Raw genomic sequence first — 14310 nt, forward strand, 5'->3', positions numbered from 1 at the left:
CACTACCAATCCAGATGGATCTGTATCCACTGGAACTGGAGAAGTCCTTGTAACTACTGATGAAGAAGGCAACTGGGTTACTACTACGTCTGAGATTACCGGACCCGAGTTCACTCTTTATACCACGACGTTCACCACTACCAACCCTGATGGATCAGTATCCACTGGAACTGGAGAAGTCCTTGTAACTACTGATGAAGAAGGTAACTGGGTTACTACTACTTCTGAGATTACAGGACCTGAGTTCACACTCTACACGACCACCTTCACCACTACCAACCCTGATGGATCAGTATCTACTGGAACTGGTGAGGTGTTAGTTACAACAGATGAAGAAGGTAATTGGGTTACCACTACATCTGAGATTTCAGGACCCGAGTTCACACTCTACACGACTACCTTCACCACTACCAACCCAGATGGATCAGTATCTACTGGAACTGGTGAAGTATTAGTTACAACAGATGAAGAAGGCAACTGGGTTACTACTACCTCTGAGATTACAGGACCCGAGTTCACACTCTACACGACTACCTTCACCACCACCAACCCAGATGGATCTGTATCCATTGGAACTGGTGAAGTATTAGTTACAACAGATGAAGAAGGCAACTGGGTTACTACTACGTCTGAGATTACCGGACCCGAGTTCACACTCTACACAACTACCTTCACCACTACCAACCCTGATGGATCCGTCTCAACTGGAACTGGAGAAGTTATAGTAACTACTGACGAAGATGGCAGTTGGTACACGACGACATCTCAGATTGTAGGACCTGAATTCACTATTTATACCACGACGTTCACAACTACGAACCCTGATGGATCCGTCTCAACTGGAACTGGAGAAGTTATAGTAACTACTGACGAAGAAGGTAATTGGTACACCACAACATCTCAGATTGTAGGACCTGAATTCACTGTTTATACCACGACGTTCACAACTACGAACCCTGATGGATCCGTCTCAACTGGAACTGGAGAAGTTATAGTAACTACTGATGAAGATGGCAGTTGGTATACAAGCACTTCTCTTATAACTGGAACGCAGCTGACTGTGGACAGTATGATCTACACTACTACTTATACCACTACCTTTATTACTACAAAGTCGGGTGGATTGGTGTCCACTTGTTCTGGAGAAGTAATAGTAAGTACCGCTGCAAATGGAAGTTTGTGCTCAACTACTTCGTTGATAATTGAACCGCTGCTTACTGATTACACTACTATTTGTACTAGTACGGACAAAGATGGTTCTGAATCCATTTGTAGTTGTGAAGTGATTGTTGGGACTGACGGAGAAGGAGACTGGTACACTTCCACCATCCCAATTTCCAGTAAGATCAAGCCAAATATTGAAGTTACTGTACAAACAACGACTATTAGTACTGTTTGTGATAAGACTTCTATTTGTGTGATTGAGTCTGTGGTCGCGGCGACTGTTACTCCAATTATTGATTCTGGTAAGATAGAAGGACCAGTTGGAACAGAAACTAGTAGTTCTAGGGACGCTGGAACTGCTATATATAAATCAGGACCTACTGGAATAGTATCTTCGAGTACAGTTGCGGCTCATGTTCAACCTCAAGCTGAACCTCAAGCTGAACCTCAAGTTGAACCTCAAGCTGAACCTCAATCTGAACCTCAATCTGAACCTCAAGTTGAACCTCAAGTTGAACCTCAGGCTGAACCTCAAGCTGAAACTCAAGCAGGAACACATGCTGGAACTCAAGCATTACCTGCTGAGACGAGCTATTCAAGTGTAGTCGTATCTCAAGTTTCACCTACTGAAACAGAGCAGTCAACTACAGTTGCACCACAGGTTGCACCTGCTGAAGGTGGTGCAGAAATGATCAATATTAATAGTTTCAAGGTGGTTGTAATCACGGCTCTAATAGCAATTATGCTTGCTTGAGAGGATCTCGTTTTCGTCATCTTGACTGGATTCCAGATTTAATTAGAGGTAGTACAACTTTGTTGCTATTTATTATGATATCATACTATTGATGTTTCCAATAGAAAATTTCATTCTTACATCGGCAAGCTGCTGATTGAAGGGCGCCTTGAATTACCCGTTAGTCATCGGGATCCTCTAAATGATGTCATAATTAGTATTTCGTTATAGACTTCATAAAATCGATAGTATTTTTAATGACTTTGATATTTGGATTACAATTATACACTATGAAGACTTATATAAGAAAGATCCCGTGATGACTACTTAAAATGATTTTTAACAAAGAAATCTGCGGATGGCATTGACCTTGTTGTTAATGCATTTCATTCTTTTTGTCTTTTTAAATATTTGTATCTCCTGCCCTGACTCTAATTTTCGCTACCAAATAACGATCAATATTCTCTTGTATCAAAATTCTAAAAATTGTTAGAGACATTATATACTGAATTGTAGGAATAAAGAAATCAGAGGTTTAGATGACAATAGAGAGTAAAATAATCTTCAGAAATCTAAATTTAATACTTGTGATACATTTCACTAGATACATTTATCGTTTAGGAAAACTTTTAATTGTGGATTATCATTCTCCTGGAATTCAACTTCGAAAGAACTCTATTTTGACAAACTTAAATAAATGAGAATCTCGTCTTAGCATTAAATCAATGGCAATTCCACCGGATGGTGAAAATCTATAAATGATTTACAGAGAAGCCTGAAATGAGCCTCTGTAATTCGACATTTCTTCTTGAAAACTGATCTAAGGATCGGTGATCGTATAGATCTGTTGAATACATTATCTTTTAAATATTTGTGAAGCAGACAGTGGAAGATTGCTTACCTTGTCCTGAAGCAAATACGACGAACTGACGGTAAGTTTTAATTCATGCAAAGAAGCTATTATACAGCAAGTCAAACAGAAAGACCGCTACATTCGAATTCTAATTCGAATGTGCTCGGAAACAGTGAGTCGATTTGAGCCAACAAGTCAATTGTTGCCAGCTGAGTCCCCCTACAAACAAGCTAAACTGCTTTTCTACTACCTCTGTACTTTCGATACCCTTGTATAATCCTTCATACTATTCTATAAATATCCTACCACCTGGCACCCAATAAAATAGAAGCCGAGTCTGTGGGCTTCTCGACTTCATTAAACCACGTCTTCAAGAGCCTATTTTCCGAGACTCCAAACTCCTCGCGGAATAAACAACTCCATTGCATAATCTCGGCCACCGTATCCACATTTTCCATTGCTGCCAAGTCCAACAATGGAATCAGGTTGTACTTTTCAAGACTTGCAGAAAGCCAATCCTTTTCAGAAACATCTTCAGGAGGATTGATCTGGCCTCCGCCATTTATACAACCATTTGGACATGCCATGATCTCTACATAGTCGCACTTGGAAGCATCTGCGCTTTCGTCTGAACCAGCAGGTGAGCTAGCCTTTGTTATTCCTCCAGCAACCCTAGCTCTGCGGCGAGCCACTAAAGCATTTCCTTTGCCTGTAGTCGAACCCGGCTTGACTGTAGGTTTCAACTTGCGAACTAAATTTTGAATGTTTCTGAACCCATTTACGATGGCAGAACTAGCAAGCTTTTCGCTTCCATACATCAACCTCATTTCTGTGAGATCGGTATTACGGCCCTTTACATAGTCGATAGAAAATCCTTCTTGCTGGTACTTTGTCGGATGCTTCATTATCAAATGATTCTGGTACATCTTTAAATAGTTGTAACCGTAGCCTCCTGAAGCAGAACCGCTATCATTGGACCAAGAGTATTGCACGAGGGGCCATGTTCGAGGTGCACATTTACTGTACAAATCTACTACAGGGATGGCAGAGTTGGTGATAGTATGTGCTTGCGGTGGTATTAACTGAAACTTATCAGAATGCTGTTCAAGCAAGGTGACCAATTCTTTTGCTGTGAGAACACAGTCTACATCGTTGGAAGTATTTTGTTCTCCGTACTTTTCTGGCCTTGCGCTTTCCAACTTTTTGTCGAAACATGGCATTATGGATAGATGGTATATATCGTTTCTGGTGACTCCAAGCTCGTGCGCTGCTAACGTCTTTAACAAACATCCAGTGATCTGCTGAGGGGACTTCACAGTGGACATTCTGGGCAAAACGTAAGGATGAGTTTTTTCCGCATATAACACCCAACCAGGACAAATGGATGAAAGAACAGGGCCGTCAAACTCGGATTCCTTCTTTTCAATCAAATTCTGCGCTTCGTTGATCAAAGAAAGCTTTCTCCCTATAGAAGTCCCTACAATATACTTAAACCCCATCTGGTTGATGAATAGGTTGATGAGGAGTTTGTCGATCTCTTCGATAGACAAGTTATACGCTGTAGCTAATGAAGCACGAGACTGGTGTGATATGCTCGCTACAAATACTTTGGTACTATTATTGTCAACTTTCTCATTCAACGCTTTGATCAACTCTTCGTGCGAATGCTGAGCTACCAACACTTCTTCAGCAGATGTGATACAGCCAGAGCATGCCAAACAGTCTGCCAACGATATTTGGGCAGGCAGCAAGTTTGTCTGCTTCCCGTCGATTTTTGAAATCTCCAAAGGGTTGCCCTCGCTATCTATCTGTATTTCTACTTCTCCATTCTCGTTTAGCAGGTTGAACTTTTGATCGCTATTCTGTGCTGGAGGCTTTATACACGCCACTCCGGGTGAAATGAAGTCGTTGAGATCGTCGGCAGATAGTATTGCACTCATTCTGTCGACTTTCAACAATAAATAGACACTATTTGCTAAATGTATCAATGACTAATGGAAAAAACAAAGAAAAGTTTACCAAGATGACTATCTATGACAAATTATCGATAAAGGCAGGAAGAGTCACGTGAATCATGCGAAGACTGTGCAACCTTTGACCAATTAGGCAAGGTTCTGAGGTCAGCAATGTAGTCTTGAAAACTTGGTGTAGCAACGGGGAACATATTTGTCGCTGATATTTCTGTGAATTGTTTGCCATCTGCATGTGTTCAAGAAAGAAGCTTGACGGCTACTCTCCTAGTTGTTCATTTTTGCGCTCCTTTTGTTTGGCTCCTACTTTCTCAGCAGGCTGCAAAAAAAAGAAAGTTGCGAACAAAAAATAATTAGATAAATACAATTTTGATTATTATTTAAATACTCTCAAACTCAGCCTTCTAGCAAACTATGAACAGGCTGCACATCTCCCATTTTTCTATTCTATCTATTTTCAAGCGCTCTAGCCCAGACCGCCGCTGCCAACAGGAGTGTCGTCTTCTGATAAGTCTCCCAACTCAAAATCTTCGGCTTGTCTAGCATGAACCAGTTCATATTCACCACTTCCACTCAACTCGCCATTCTCATCGTAACCGACCAACCGTAAGTAGAGAGCCAAAAGCAACTGGTTCCACAAGAATATGAGAAACGCTGCTGAGGAGACAACAAGAATATATGCCGAGTGGTCTGAGCCCAAGTCGTGAACCAACTGTAACTGTTCCTCAGTGGCTGACATAAAGAGGATTCCTGCAAGGGTAAGACAGAATGGTGGCATGTACTGGAACGACAAAATACGACCGGTTTCCGAACAGGCTTTGTCGTGCAACAAAAACAGGATCTCGATTACTCTGGTGACACCTGCACCCATAAGTGCCAAGCCAAACAAGCTATGGACTTTCGTCGAGATTTCCAAGTGCTGAGAATGCTGCGACATCGAATACCCTGTGAAAACGAGCAAGGCACTAGGAATAAAAGTTCTTCTGTTTTTCATCGACAAGTACATTCCTAACAAGCCTCCAGACCACCAGATGATACCCATGGCAGTGTGCTGATAGTCCCCCATTGACCAGTCCTCGGTGCCCCACCTATGTTCTGTGAAAGTGTTCACAATACCCCAAACACACATAACGGTAGAATCGTAGAATTCTTGCGACTTTAGGTTGGAGCTGTTGTGCAACTGGTGGGTTCTGATCCACGGAACTACAAGTACGAACGACAACACAAACGAGTACAAAATAAAGGCCGAACCCATGATTCCATGAGCAATACATTGACCAGTGTGTTTCCCATAACAAAATCCAAATAGCGCCACAGGAGCCATGCACACTCTAACCCAGCCAGTTAGCACTGCTAGGAAGGACAATGTCTTGTAGATCTTGTAAGTGAAGCCATATTCGCCTCTGCTCTGCCAATGGGGATAGAACTTGTTGATGACCAAGTTTGAGCCATTGATAAGCGTGCCCACAAAAATAGTTGCTCCCAATAGAGCCGAGAGAAACCAGCTGGTACCCTTAGAAGTTCTGTTTTCGTGATTATCTACATTATCTGGAAAATCCAAGAACAACGACTCAAAGACAGAATAGCCCGTGGACACGCATTGCAACAATAATGACCAATGTAATCTGTCAGCAAAAGCTAGCACCGACGAAAGCGACGGTAGCACCAATAGGAGTGCCAAGGTGAGAATCCAGTGGAAGGTCTTGGATTCTGGGTTTATCGGATGAAACTGCTTCCGTTCTCCTTCGTCCATATCCATGTCAGCGGCAACCACCGCTGCGAAAACGACAATTGCAGCCGTCGATAGTCTGGATATCTTTAGCATGTTTCAGTTTGAAACAGTAGTTGCAGTTTTAACGTGTTCAGGCTCATAATCGGATCATACTGAAGTAAGCATAAAACCGAATCGCACTAGTGCTTATGAGACACGTGACTGAAAACTATCTCGCTCAAATATCAATAATTTTATGGAGGAATTTACTGTAGATTTAGCTTCCCAATTTAGTGGAGATGTATTGTATATTCTGAAATTAGCATAAATATGAGAGCACCATTTCTCTGATTGGTGTTCAAATGGGGCAACGTGGCGATTTTTGCTGTTGTCTCATTCGTAGACAAAACTGTTTTTGTACCATGCCCAGAACGGCGTTGGAATGTGTGAACCTTGAAGTAGCCCTTTTGGCGGTGTAAAAGTTGCAGCCCACTAATTTTTGTCGCTACTCCCCTTTCTACTCTCAGTAATCTCCTTTTATCGAGCCGCACCGCGGGAGCAACTCTCGCAATCGCGGTAATTTTGTGTTGACTTTTCCCCGTCGCAAGATGAAGGACGTGGCACTGAATCTGTTGAAAAATGCCTGAGCCTAAAAATATGTCTTCATCTCAGATCACAGACTGTTCGGCTCCATTTTCAGATATACCAACACGGTACACTATTGTCTGCATCGTGACTTCGGGAGTTTTCCAAATACAACCAGAAGGGAACTACTTTTGGTGATAGCCTGTTTTATTTATTGCCTGTTTGACTTTCACTCACTTGATTAGATTTTTCTACGTTTCACCTATCAACTATACTGAATTCATAAACTATCCGGATATACTTGAATTCTGTTATTAGATTCAACTAATAGTACCGTTTCAGTCTTTGCAGTCTCGTTTTATACTTCCCCAAATTTTATGATTATATCTAACTAACAAGATGTTGTTTCCGTTACGGACTTTACTCCTCATTCTCTCGGTGTTGCTTCAGGTGCAATCGACAGCGATTCCCAAGAGAGACTACGAGCTGAAGAACTACTACATTTTCGAGATCGACACCTCGATTTCACAACAGCCATTAGCTGACTTCACCAGCAAGTACCGTCTGCACTACAAGTTCGAACACCAGCTTCAAGGTCTTGATAACCACTATGTTTTCAGTATCAACAAATCGCACCCTCACAACGACTTCTTAGGAAACCACAAGTCCAACGACTTCAACTTGATGAAGAGATCTCCGGGGTTTGAAGACGAATACGACTACTTGGTTTCGAACCCGCACTTGAGATCAATTCACCAGTTGAAGCCCAGAACTTTGTCTAAAAGAATGCCTGTCTTGATCACAGACGACAAGGAATACGAAAGAATAATAGATAGCAAACGTGCGGATGCTATTACTAATTTTCCCGTTGTTAATACTGTAGATGCTAATACAGATGCTGCTGGGAATACTGTAGATGCCTCGAAGCAGCTTTTGAAGGACGTGTCGGACAGTCTTAGTATCCGCGATCCTGGCTTCATTGAACAGTGGCATTTGATCAACACTGCATATCCTGGTCACGACGTCAACGTCACAGGCTTGTGGTATGAAGGTATAACTGGTACCGGTATAGTCAGCGCAATTGTAGACGATGGTTTGGACGCTGAAAGTGAAGACTTGCGTGCCAACTTCAACGCTAAGGGTTCATGGGACTTCAATGACAACACCAACATCCCGTTGCCGCGCTTGTATGACGATCACCACGGCACTAGATGTGCTGGTGAGATCGCTGCTGTCAAGAACGATGTCTGTGGAGTAGGTGTGGCGTATGATTCCACAGTAGCCGGTATCCGGATCTTGTCTGGACCCATTACAGCTGCCGAAGAGGCTGCCGCCTTGATCTACGGCTTGGATGTCAACGACATCTACTCTTGTTCCTGGGGTCCAACCGATGACGGAAGAACGCTTGCGGAACCGGAAACTGTCGTGAAAAAAGCTATGATCAAGGGTGTCCAAGAGGGTCGTAAAGATAAGGGATCTATCTATGTGTTTGCCTCTGGAAACGGTGGCAGATCATATGACTCATGCAACTACGATGGATATACCAATTCCATCTTTTCCATAACAGTAGGTGCTATCGACTACAAGGGAATTCATCCTGATTATGCCGAGGCCTGTTCAGCCGTCATGGTGGTGACCTATTCATCTGGCTCGGGAGAACATATCCACACTACTGATATCAAGAAGAGATGTACAGCTAGCCACGGAGGTACATCTGCAGCTGCACCCTTAGCAGCTGGAATCTATGCCTTGGTATTGCAAGCTAATCCGAACTTGACATGGAGGGATGTCCAGTATGTATCTGTGCTAAGTTCGGTTCCCATCAACCAACAGGATGGTAACTATCAAACCACAGCATTGAATAGAGAGTACTCTCACAAGTATGGTTACGGTAAGATAGACGCTTATCAGATGGTACACTTTGCCAAGGACTGGAAGAATGTAAAGCCTCAGGCGTTCTTCTACTCCGACATCCAGCTGGTTAGAGAGACTTTGGAAACGAACGCTCCTCCCCCTAAAGAAAACAATGCGAACGATGGAGTTGAGAAACCTCCCGCTGATTCTCACAAGAGAGATGGCAATATCATCCGGAAGAAGATCACTGTTACTGAAGAGGATTTGAAGATTATGAATGTAGAAAGAGTAGAACATGTTACTGTGAAACTCAACATTATGGCTACATTTAGGGGCCGTGTAGGAGTCAGATTGATTTCTCCCACTGGTGTGACCAGTGACTTGGCTACTTTCCGCCCTCGTGATAACTCTGGTGTAGGGTTCAAGGATTGGACGTTCATGTCTGTTGCTCATTGGGGAGAGTCAGGTTTGGGGGACTGGACCATAGAGGTGTTTGGAGACGAAAATTCTTCCAAACAGAAGAATACCATTGTCTTTGAAAACTGGCAATTGCGTTTCTTTGGTGAGTCTATTGATGCCGACAAAGCTGAAACATACGAGTTAGAAAAGGACTATGCTGCTGTTAGAAGAGACAGACTTTCGCAGAACAATGACAAGCAACCTGAGACAACTTCAGAGACTTTGTCATCGTCTGAGAGTGTGTCATCTTCAGAAGTTGGAACCTCAACTGTGTCTACTGAGAGCTCTACAAGTGTAACTAGTACTTCAGACTCTACAACACCTGTAGAAGAGGATCACAATGCTGAAAAAGTAACAGAAAGTGTTTCCGCTAGCTCGAGTTCTACCCAAGACGCCGAGGCTACGGAGTCGAGTGGAGCAGAAGAAGATGAAGACGGCAAGTTGAAATATTCCGCAGACCATACGGGCCAGTATTTTATGGCACTTGCTGTTGTCGGCTTTATAGTCATCATTCTTTTCATGAAGTTCTTCAAGACGCCAGGAAGCGGCAGAAGAAGAAGAAGAGAGGATTTTGAGTTTGACATAATTCCTGGCGAGGACTATTCTGACAGCGAAGACGACGAAGATTCTATGGAATTTGGACGTAGAAGCGGAAGAAGAGCACCACCAGCACCTTCATTTATTCCTAATGAAGTCGACGATGAGGACGACGATCGTGCCAGAGATAGAGTCTATGATGAGTTCAATAGCGACACATTGCCCGAGTACGAAGAAGAGATGTTTAGAATAGACGACGAGGATGAGGACGACGACCATAAGAAGCCCAAGAAGACCGTTCGAATCGACACGGGCGATTCCAAAGTCAAAGAAGAAGAACAAAGACTTATTGACGATATAGACGACAAGAATCCAGACGATGCTGTTGAAGACGAAAGGTTGATCAACACGGGGTCGTCGTCCAGCTGAGGCCTTTGAGCTCGAAGTTTTCAGCAATTGTGCATATACAGATATAATATACAATTTAAAATGGAAGTATAGCAGTTGGAAAATGATAAAGAGCATTGATAGAAAAGTAAATGGAAATTGCGATTGCAATTGCAATAATAAGTAGGAATTCCCGTCTCCACAAATGAGGATGTAGGAAGTCGTGATTCAGCCGCTAGACCGCAGGGCGTATCTCTATAATTGCTCCATTTGTCCAGGCATTTCCACATGAAAAGGATAATAGAAGAAAAGCCTGCAGAGGAGCCAGCGATTAGCTGCAAACGAGTCAGTGTCGCTGGGAAAATAATCCGAGGATCGGCTGGTGCTCATGGGTGAAAGGTTCCTGATGTCCGGAAAGAACCTTATCACAATCCTTTGAGCCAGCAAGAGGTTGTACGATTTTGCCACGGAATTCAGTGAAAAGTTACCGAGAAGTTACTGAGAAGTTACTGAGAAGTTGCTGAGAAATTGGCAAGACTTTAGCGAGGGAGTTCCAGTGGAGCGGCTGCGGGTTATTACAAAAGACAAAACCCGAAAGTCGCACAGTCGAGATCAGACTGATTTCACGTGACATGTAGAAACTTTTGTCCGACATGCTTACGACCGATCCGAACGTCAGAAGAGATGGCTCGACGGAGAAATGGAGATCAGAGATGGAGATATGGGGTAAATTGTGGGTCTATCATGGTTGCATTGTTATAAGAGTGTCAGTGGTGAAGATCAACTTTTGAGCTTATGAAAATTTATAGAATGGAGGCCATTTTGGCCATGTTTCTGGCGATATGTAATCAGAAATCACGGAACTAGCTTCACTGGATTCTCGCTGTTACCGCTTTGGGCAGCAACGGTCGTGATTTTTCCGTGCTGCGAGCGGTGGTGGCCCGAGCAGTTCTCTCGGTAAACCTGGAGTTTTCGCAAACTTCCGCCTGCGGCATGGTGCGCTCCAGGTGGGGAGGAACAGGTCCAGCACCGTGCGGCTTGAACGCTACGCTAGACCTGGTCTAGCGAGAGAGCCAGTATATATATAGAGCAATGGTGGAAGAATCCGCCTGCGCCAGAGCTGGAGATATATATTTGAGAGCATTGAGTTCAACGAGAAATTGTAGTGGTAGTTGTAGGTGTAGATGTACTGGCTTAGTGATCAGGAAGCTACGGGAAGATTGTAGGTGCATCACCGTAGTGCGAAATTCTGCCGTGCCAGAGAACTCTCCGACGCTGGTGCCACCGAAGAGTGATACCGAAGAGTTATACCGAAGAGCCAGATCTGAAGTCTTAGTCAATGGAATCATTGTCGAGTCATTTTGGACCCCCCATGGCATCATGTGCGGACTCGTACGTCTGTATTTGGAGTCAACCAAACCCCCGACAGAATGGTGTTACTATTTGGGTGCCCCCACGGCAGATGTAGCTCCATCCCTGTTAGTAATACATGAGTTCGGGTCTACATTCTACTAATTTTTCGCTTCGGGCCTGACAAATTTCACAGCGGACTGTGACTGACCTGCCTGGGCCTAGAACAGTACCACGACCACGAAGAGAGCTAAATCCGATGATCATGTCCCCAGAATTTGGTGGCTATTCAACCGGTGGCCAACACGAGCATACCAGACGGCCCAGTGATGTTGAGCCAGTTGAAGCCTATGTATTCGGCTGGGTTTGTCCGATAGTTGTACCCCTATTAGAGCTCTTGCCTTCGCAGACTGTCCATGCTAAATTAGCGGTGTCGCTATTTTTCTGCCATTTTTTCCGTACCGCAACTCAGCATTTCTCACTAATTGCGACAGCACACTCTCCCCAATGCTCGGAAATCGCATTCGCACTCGCACCCACTCGCACGGTGATTTCCCACTATATAAGCGCCGGATTTTTCTCCATGCATGCGGGCCCGATTTTTCAGCTTCTCCTGACTTTTCTCTGGTTGTAATCCTTTCTACTTTTGCCCCCCCCAAACAGCCAATTGGGATCTACCTTTTCATTTAGAACCACCTACATACCCCTACACTATGTCGTTTGATCCTTTTGGCTCTACAGCCACCATTGTCGTCTTTGGAGCCTCGGGAGACTTGGCTAAGAAGAAGACCTTCCCTGCTCTCTTTGGCTTGTTCCGTGAGGGCCACTTATCGTCCGATGTCAAGATCATTGGTTATGCCAGATCACATTTGGAAGAAGACGACTTCAAGAAACGTATTTCGGCCAACTTCAAGGGCGGTAACCCCGAAACGGTGGAGCAGTTTCTCAAACTTACCTCATATATCTCCGGACCATACGACACCGATGAAGGATACCAAACTTTGTTGAAGTCAATTGAAGACTATGAAGCCGCCAATAACGTCCTGACCCCAGAGAGACTCTTCTACTTAGCCTTGCCGCCATCAGTGTTCACCACAGTTGCTTCGCAGTTGAAGAAGAACGTCTATTCCGAGACTGGCAAGACAAGAATCATTGTTGAAAAGCCATTTGGCCACGACTTGGAATCTTCCAGACAATTGCAAAAGGACTTGTCGCCTTTGTTCACCGAGGAAGAATTATACAGAATTGACCATTACTTGGGAAAGGAAATGGTGAAAAACTTGTTGGTGTTGAGATTTGGTAACGAGTTGTTCAACGGTGTTTGGAACAAAAACCATATCAAGTCGATCCAGATCTCGTTTAAGGAAGCCTTTGGCACCGACGGAAGAGGAGGCTATTTCGATTCCATTGGAATCGTTAGAGACGTCATGCAGAACCATCTCTTGCAAGTTCTTACCCTCTTGACCATGGACAGACCTGTTTCCTTTGACCCAGAAGCCGTTAGAGACGAAAAGGTCAAGATATTGAAGGCTTTCGATGCTTTGGACCCAGAAGACATCTTGTTGGGACAATACGGCAAGTCCGAAGACGGCTCCAAGCCTGGGTACTTGGACGACTCTACTGTTCCTAAGGACTCTAAGTGTGTAACTTACGCTGCTTTAGGTATAAAGATCCACAACGAAAGATGGGAAGGTGTTCCAATTGTTATGAGAGCCGGTAAGGCTTTGGACGAGTCCAAGGTTGAAATCAGAATCCAGTTCAAGCCTGTAGCAAGAGGTATGTTCAAGGAAATCCAGAGAAACGAATTGGTTATCAGAGTGCAACCGAACGAATCCATATACTTGAAGATAAACTCCAAGATTCCAGGAATTTCTACTGAGACTTCCTTGACAGACTTGGACTTGACATACTCTACCAGATACTCAAAGGACTTCTGGATTCCAGAGGCTTACGAAGCCTTAATCAGAGACTGTTACTTGGGTAACCACTCCAACTTTGTCAGAGACGATGAGTTGGATGTTTCATGGAAGTTGTTCACACCATTGTTGCAGTACATTGAATCTGACAAGTCTCCACAGCCAGAAGTATATGCTTACGGATCTAAGGGTCCTAAGGGCTTGAGAGAGTTCTTGAACAAACACGACTACATCTTCGCCGATGAAGGTACATACCAATGGCCATTGACTACACCAAAGGTCAAGGGTAAGATCTAGGTAAAGACGAAAAGTATGATAGACGTTTTTGGCGATGAAATGTTTAATGTGATCTGATAATAGTTTTGTTTTTTCTATAGTTTAATTTTGAAAGTTTGGGCATTCAATATATTGATACGCTTTGTAACTAGAGGTAGTTCTAGATGGAAGTACTCCACACTTGTAGTAGTAAATGCTTCTGCTAGCTCTATATACTTTATCGGCTTCTACTGGTAATACTATACGCTTCTATTCACATATAATTGTTTTGAAATCTATTCCTTCGATTGTGTTTCCATCGGGCTCCTTCAACACAGATCGTGTTCCAAGAGAATCACACCGACAACGTTAAAACTAAAAATCAGACATCCATGGAAGGTCGATAAGCGGTCACCGGCATACTAAGATGGGTTCTATTGTATGCTACCGAGGAAACTGCGAATGTTTATGGTAACTTTCATCACTTTAGTTCAACATGTCGTTGCTGTATTCTCTGGAACCCACGATTCACTAGT

At 43.6% G+C, this 14310-nt stretch overlaps 4 protein-coding genes across 4 annotated transcripts; 2 read left to right on the plus strand and 2 right to left on the minus strand. All coding sequences in view use genetic code 12, as the record gives it.

Moving 5' to 3' along the window:
- Positions 1-3052: 3052 nt before the first annotated feature.
- NAR1 (nuclear architecture related protein) lies at positions 3053-4690 on the minus strand (the record flags this gene model as incomplete). Its single annotated transcript, XM_001386208.1, has 1 exon — positions 3053-4690. The coding sequence occupies one exon, from the start codon at positions 4688-4690 to the stop codon at positions 3053-3055; it is 1638 nt and encodes a 545-aa protein (XP_001386245.2).
- Positions 4691-5186: 496 nt separating this feature from the next.
- PICST_63445 (predicted protein) lies at positions 5187-6479 on the minus strand (the record flags this gene model as incomplete). Its single annotated transcript, XM_001386209.1, has 1 exon — positions 5187-6479. One exon carries the CDS (start codon positions 6477-6479, stop codon positions 5187-5189), a length of 1293 nt encoding a protein of 430 aa, XP_001386246.2.
- A 936-nt stretch (positions 6480-7415) lies between these two features.
- PICST_14973 (predicted protein) lies at positions 7416-10136 on the plus strand (the record flags this gene model as incomplete). The annotated part of the gene is made up of 3 exons (XM_001386011.1): positions 7416-7857; positions 7900-8996; positions 9063-10136. Coding segments are annotated over 3 exons (2613 nt in total), but the record flags the coding sequence as incomplete, so codon positions are not given.
- A 2124-nt stretch (positions 10137-12260) lies between these two features.
- On the plus strand, positions 12261-13941 carry ZWF1 (Glucose-6-phosphate 1-dehydrogenase). Its single transcript, XM_001386012.1, has one exon. It carries the CDS (start codon positions 12317-12319, stop codon positions 13814-13816), a length of 1500 nt encoding a protein of 499 aa, XP_001386049.2. The 5' UTR covers positions 12261-12316; the 3' UTR covers positions 13817-13941.
- Positions 13942-14310: the final 369 nt, after the last annotated feature.

This window comes from Scheffersomyces stipitis, chromosome 7 (assembly GCF_000209165.1).
Source record: "Scheffersomyces stipitis CBS 6054 chromosome 7, complete sequence".
Taxonomy (NCBI): Eukaryota; Fungi; Ascomycota; class Pichiomycetes; order Serinales; family Debaryomycetaceae; genus Scheffersomyces; species Scheffersomyces stipitis.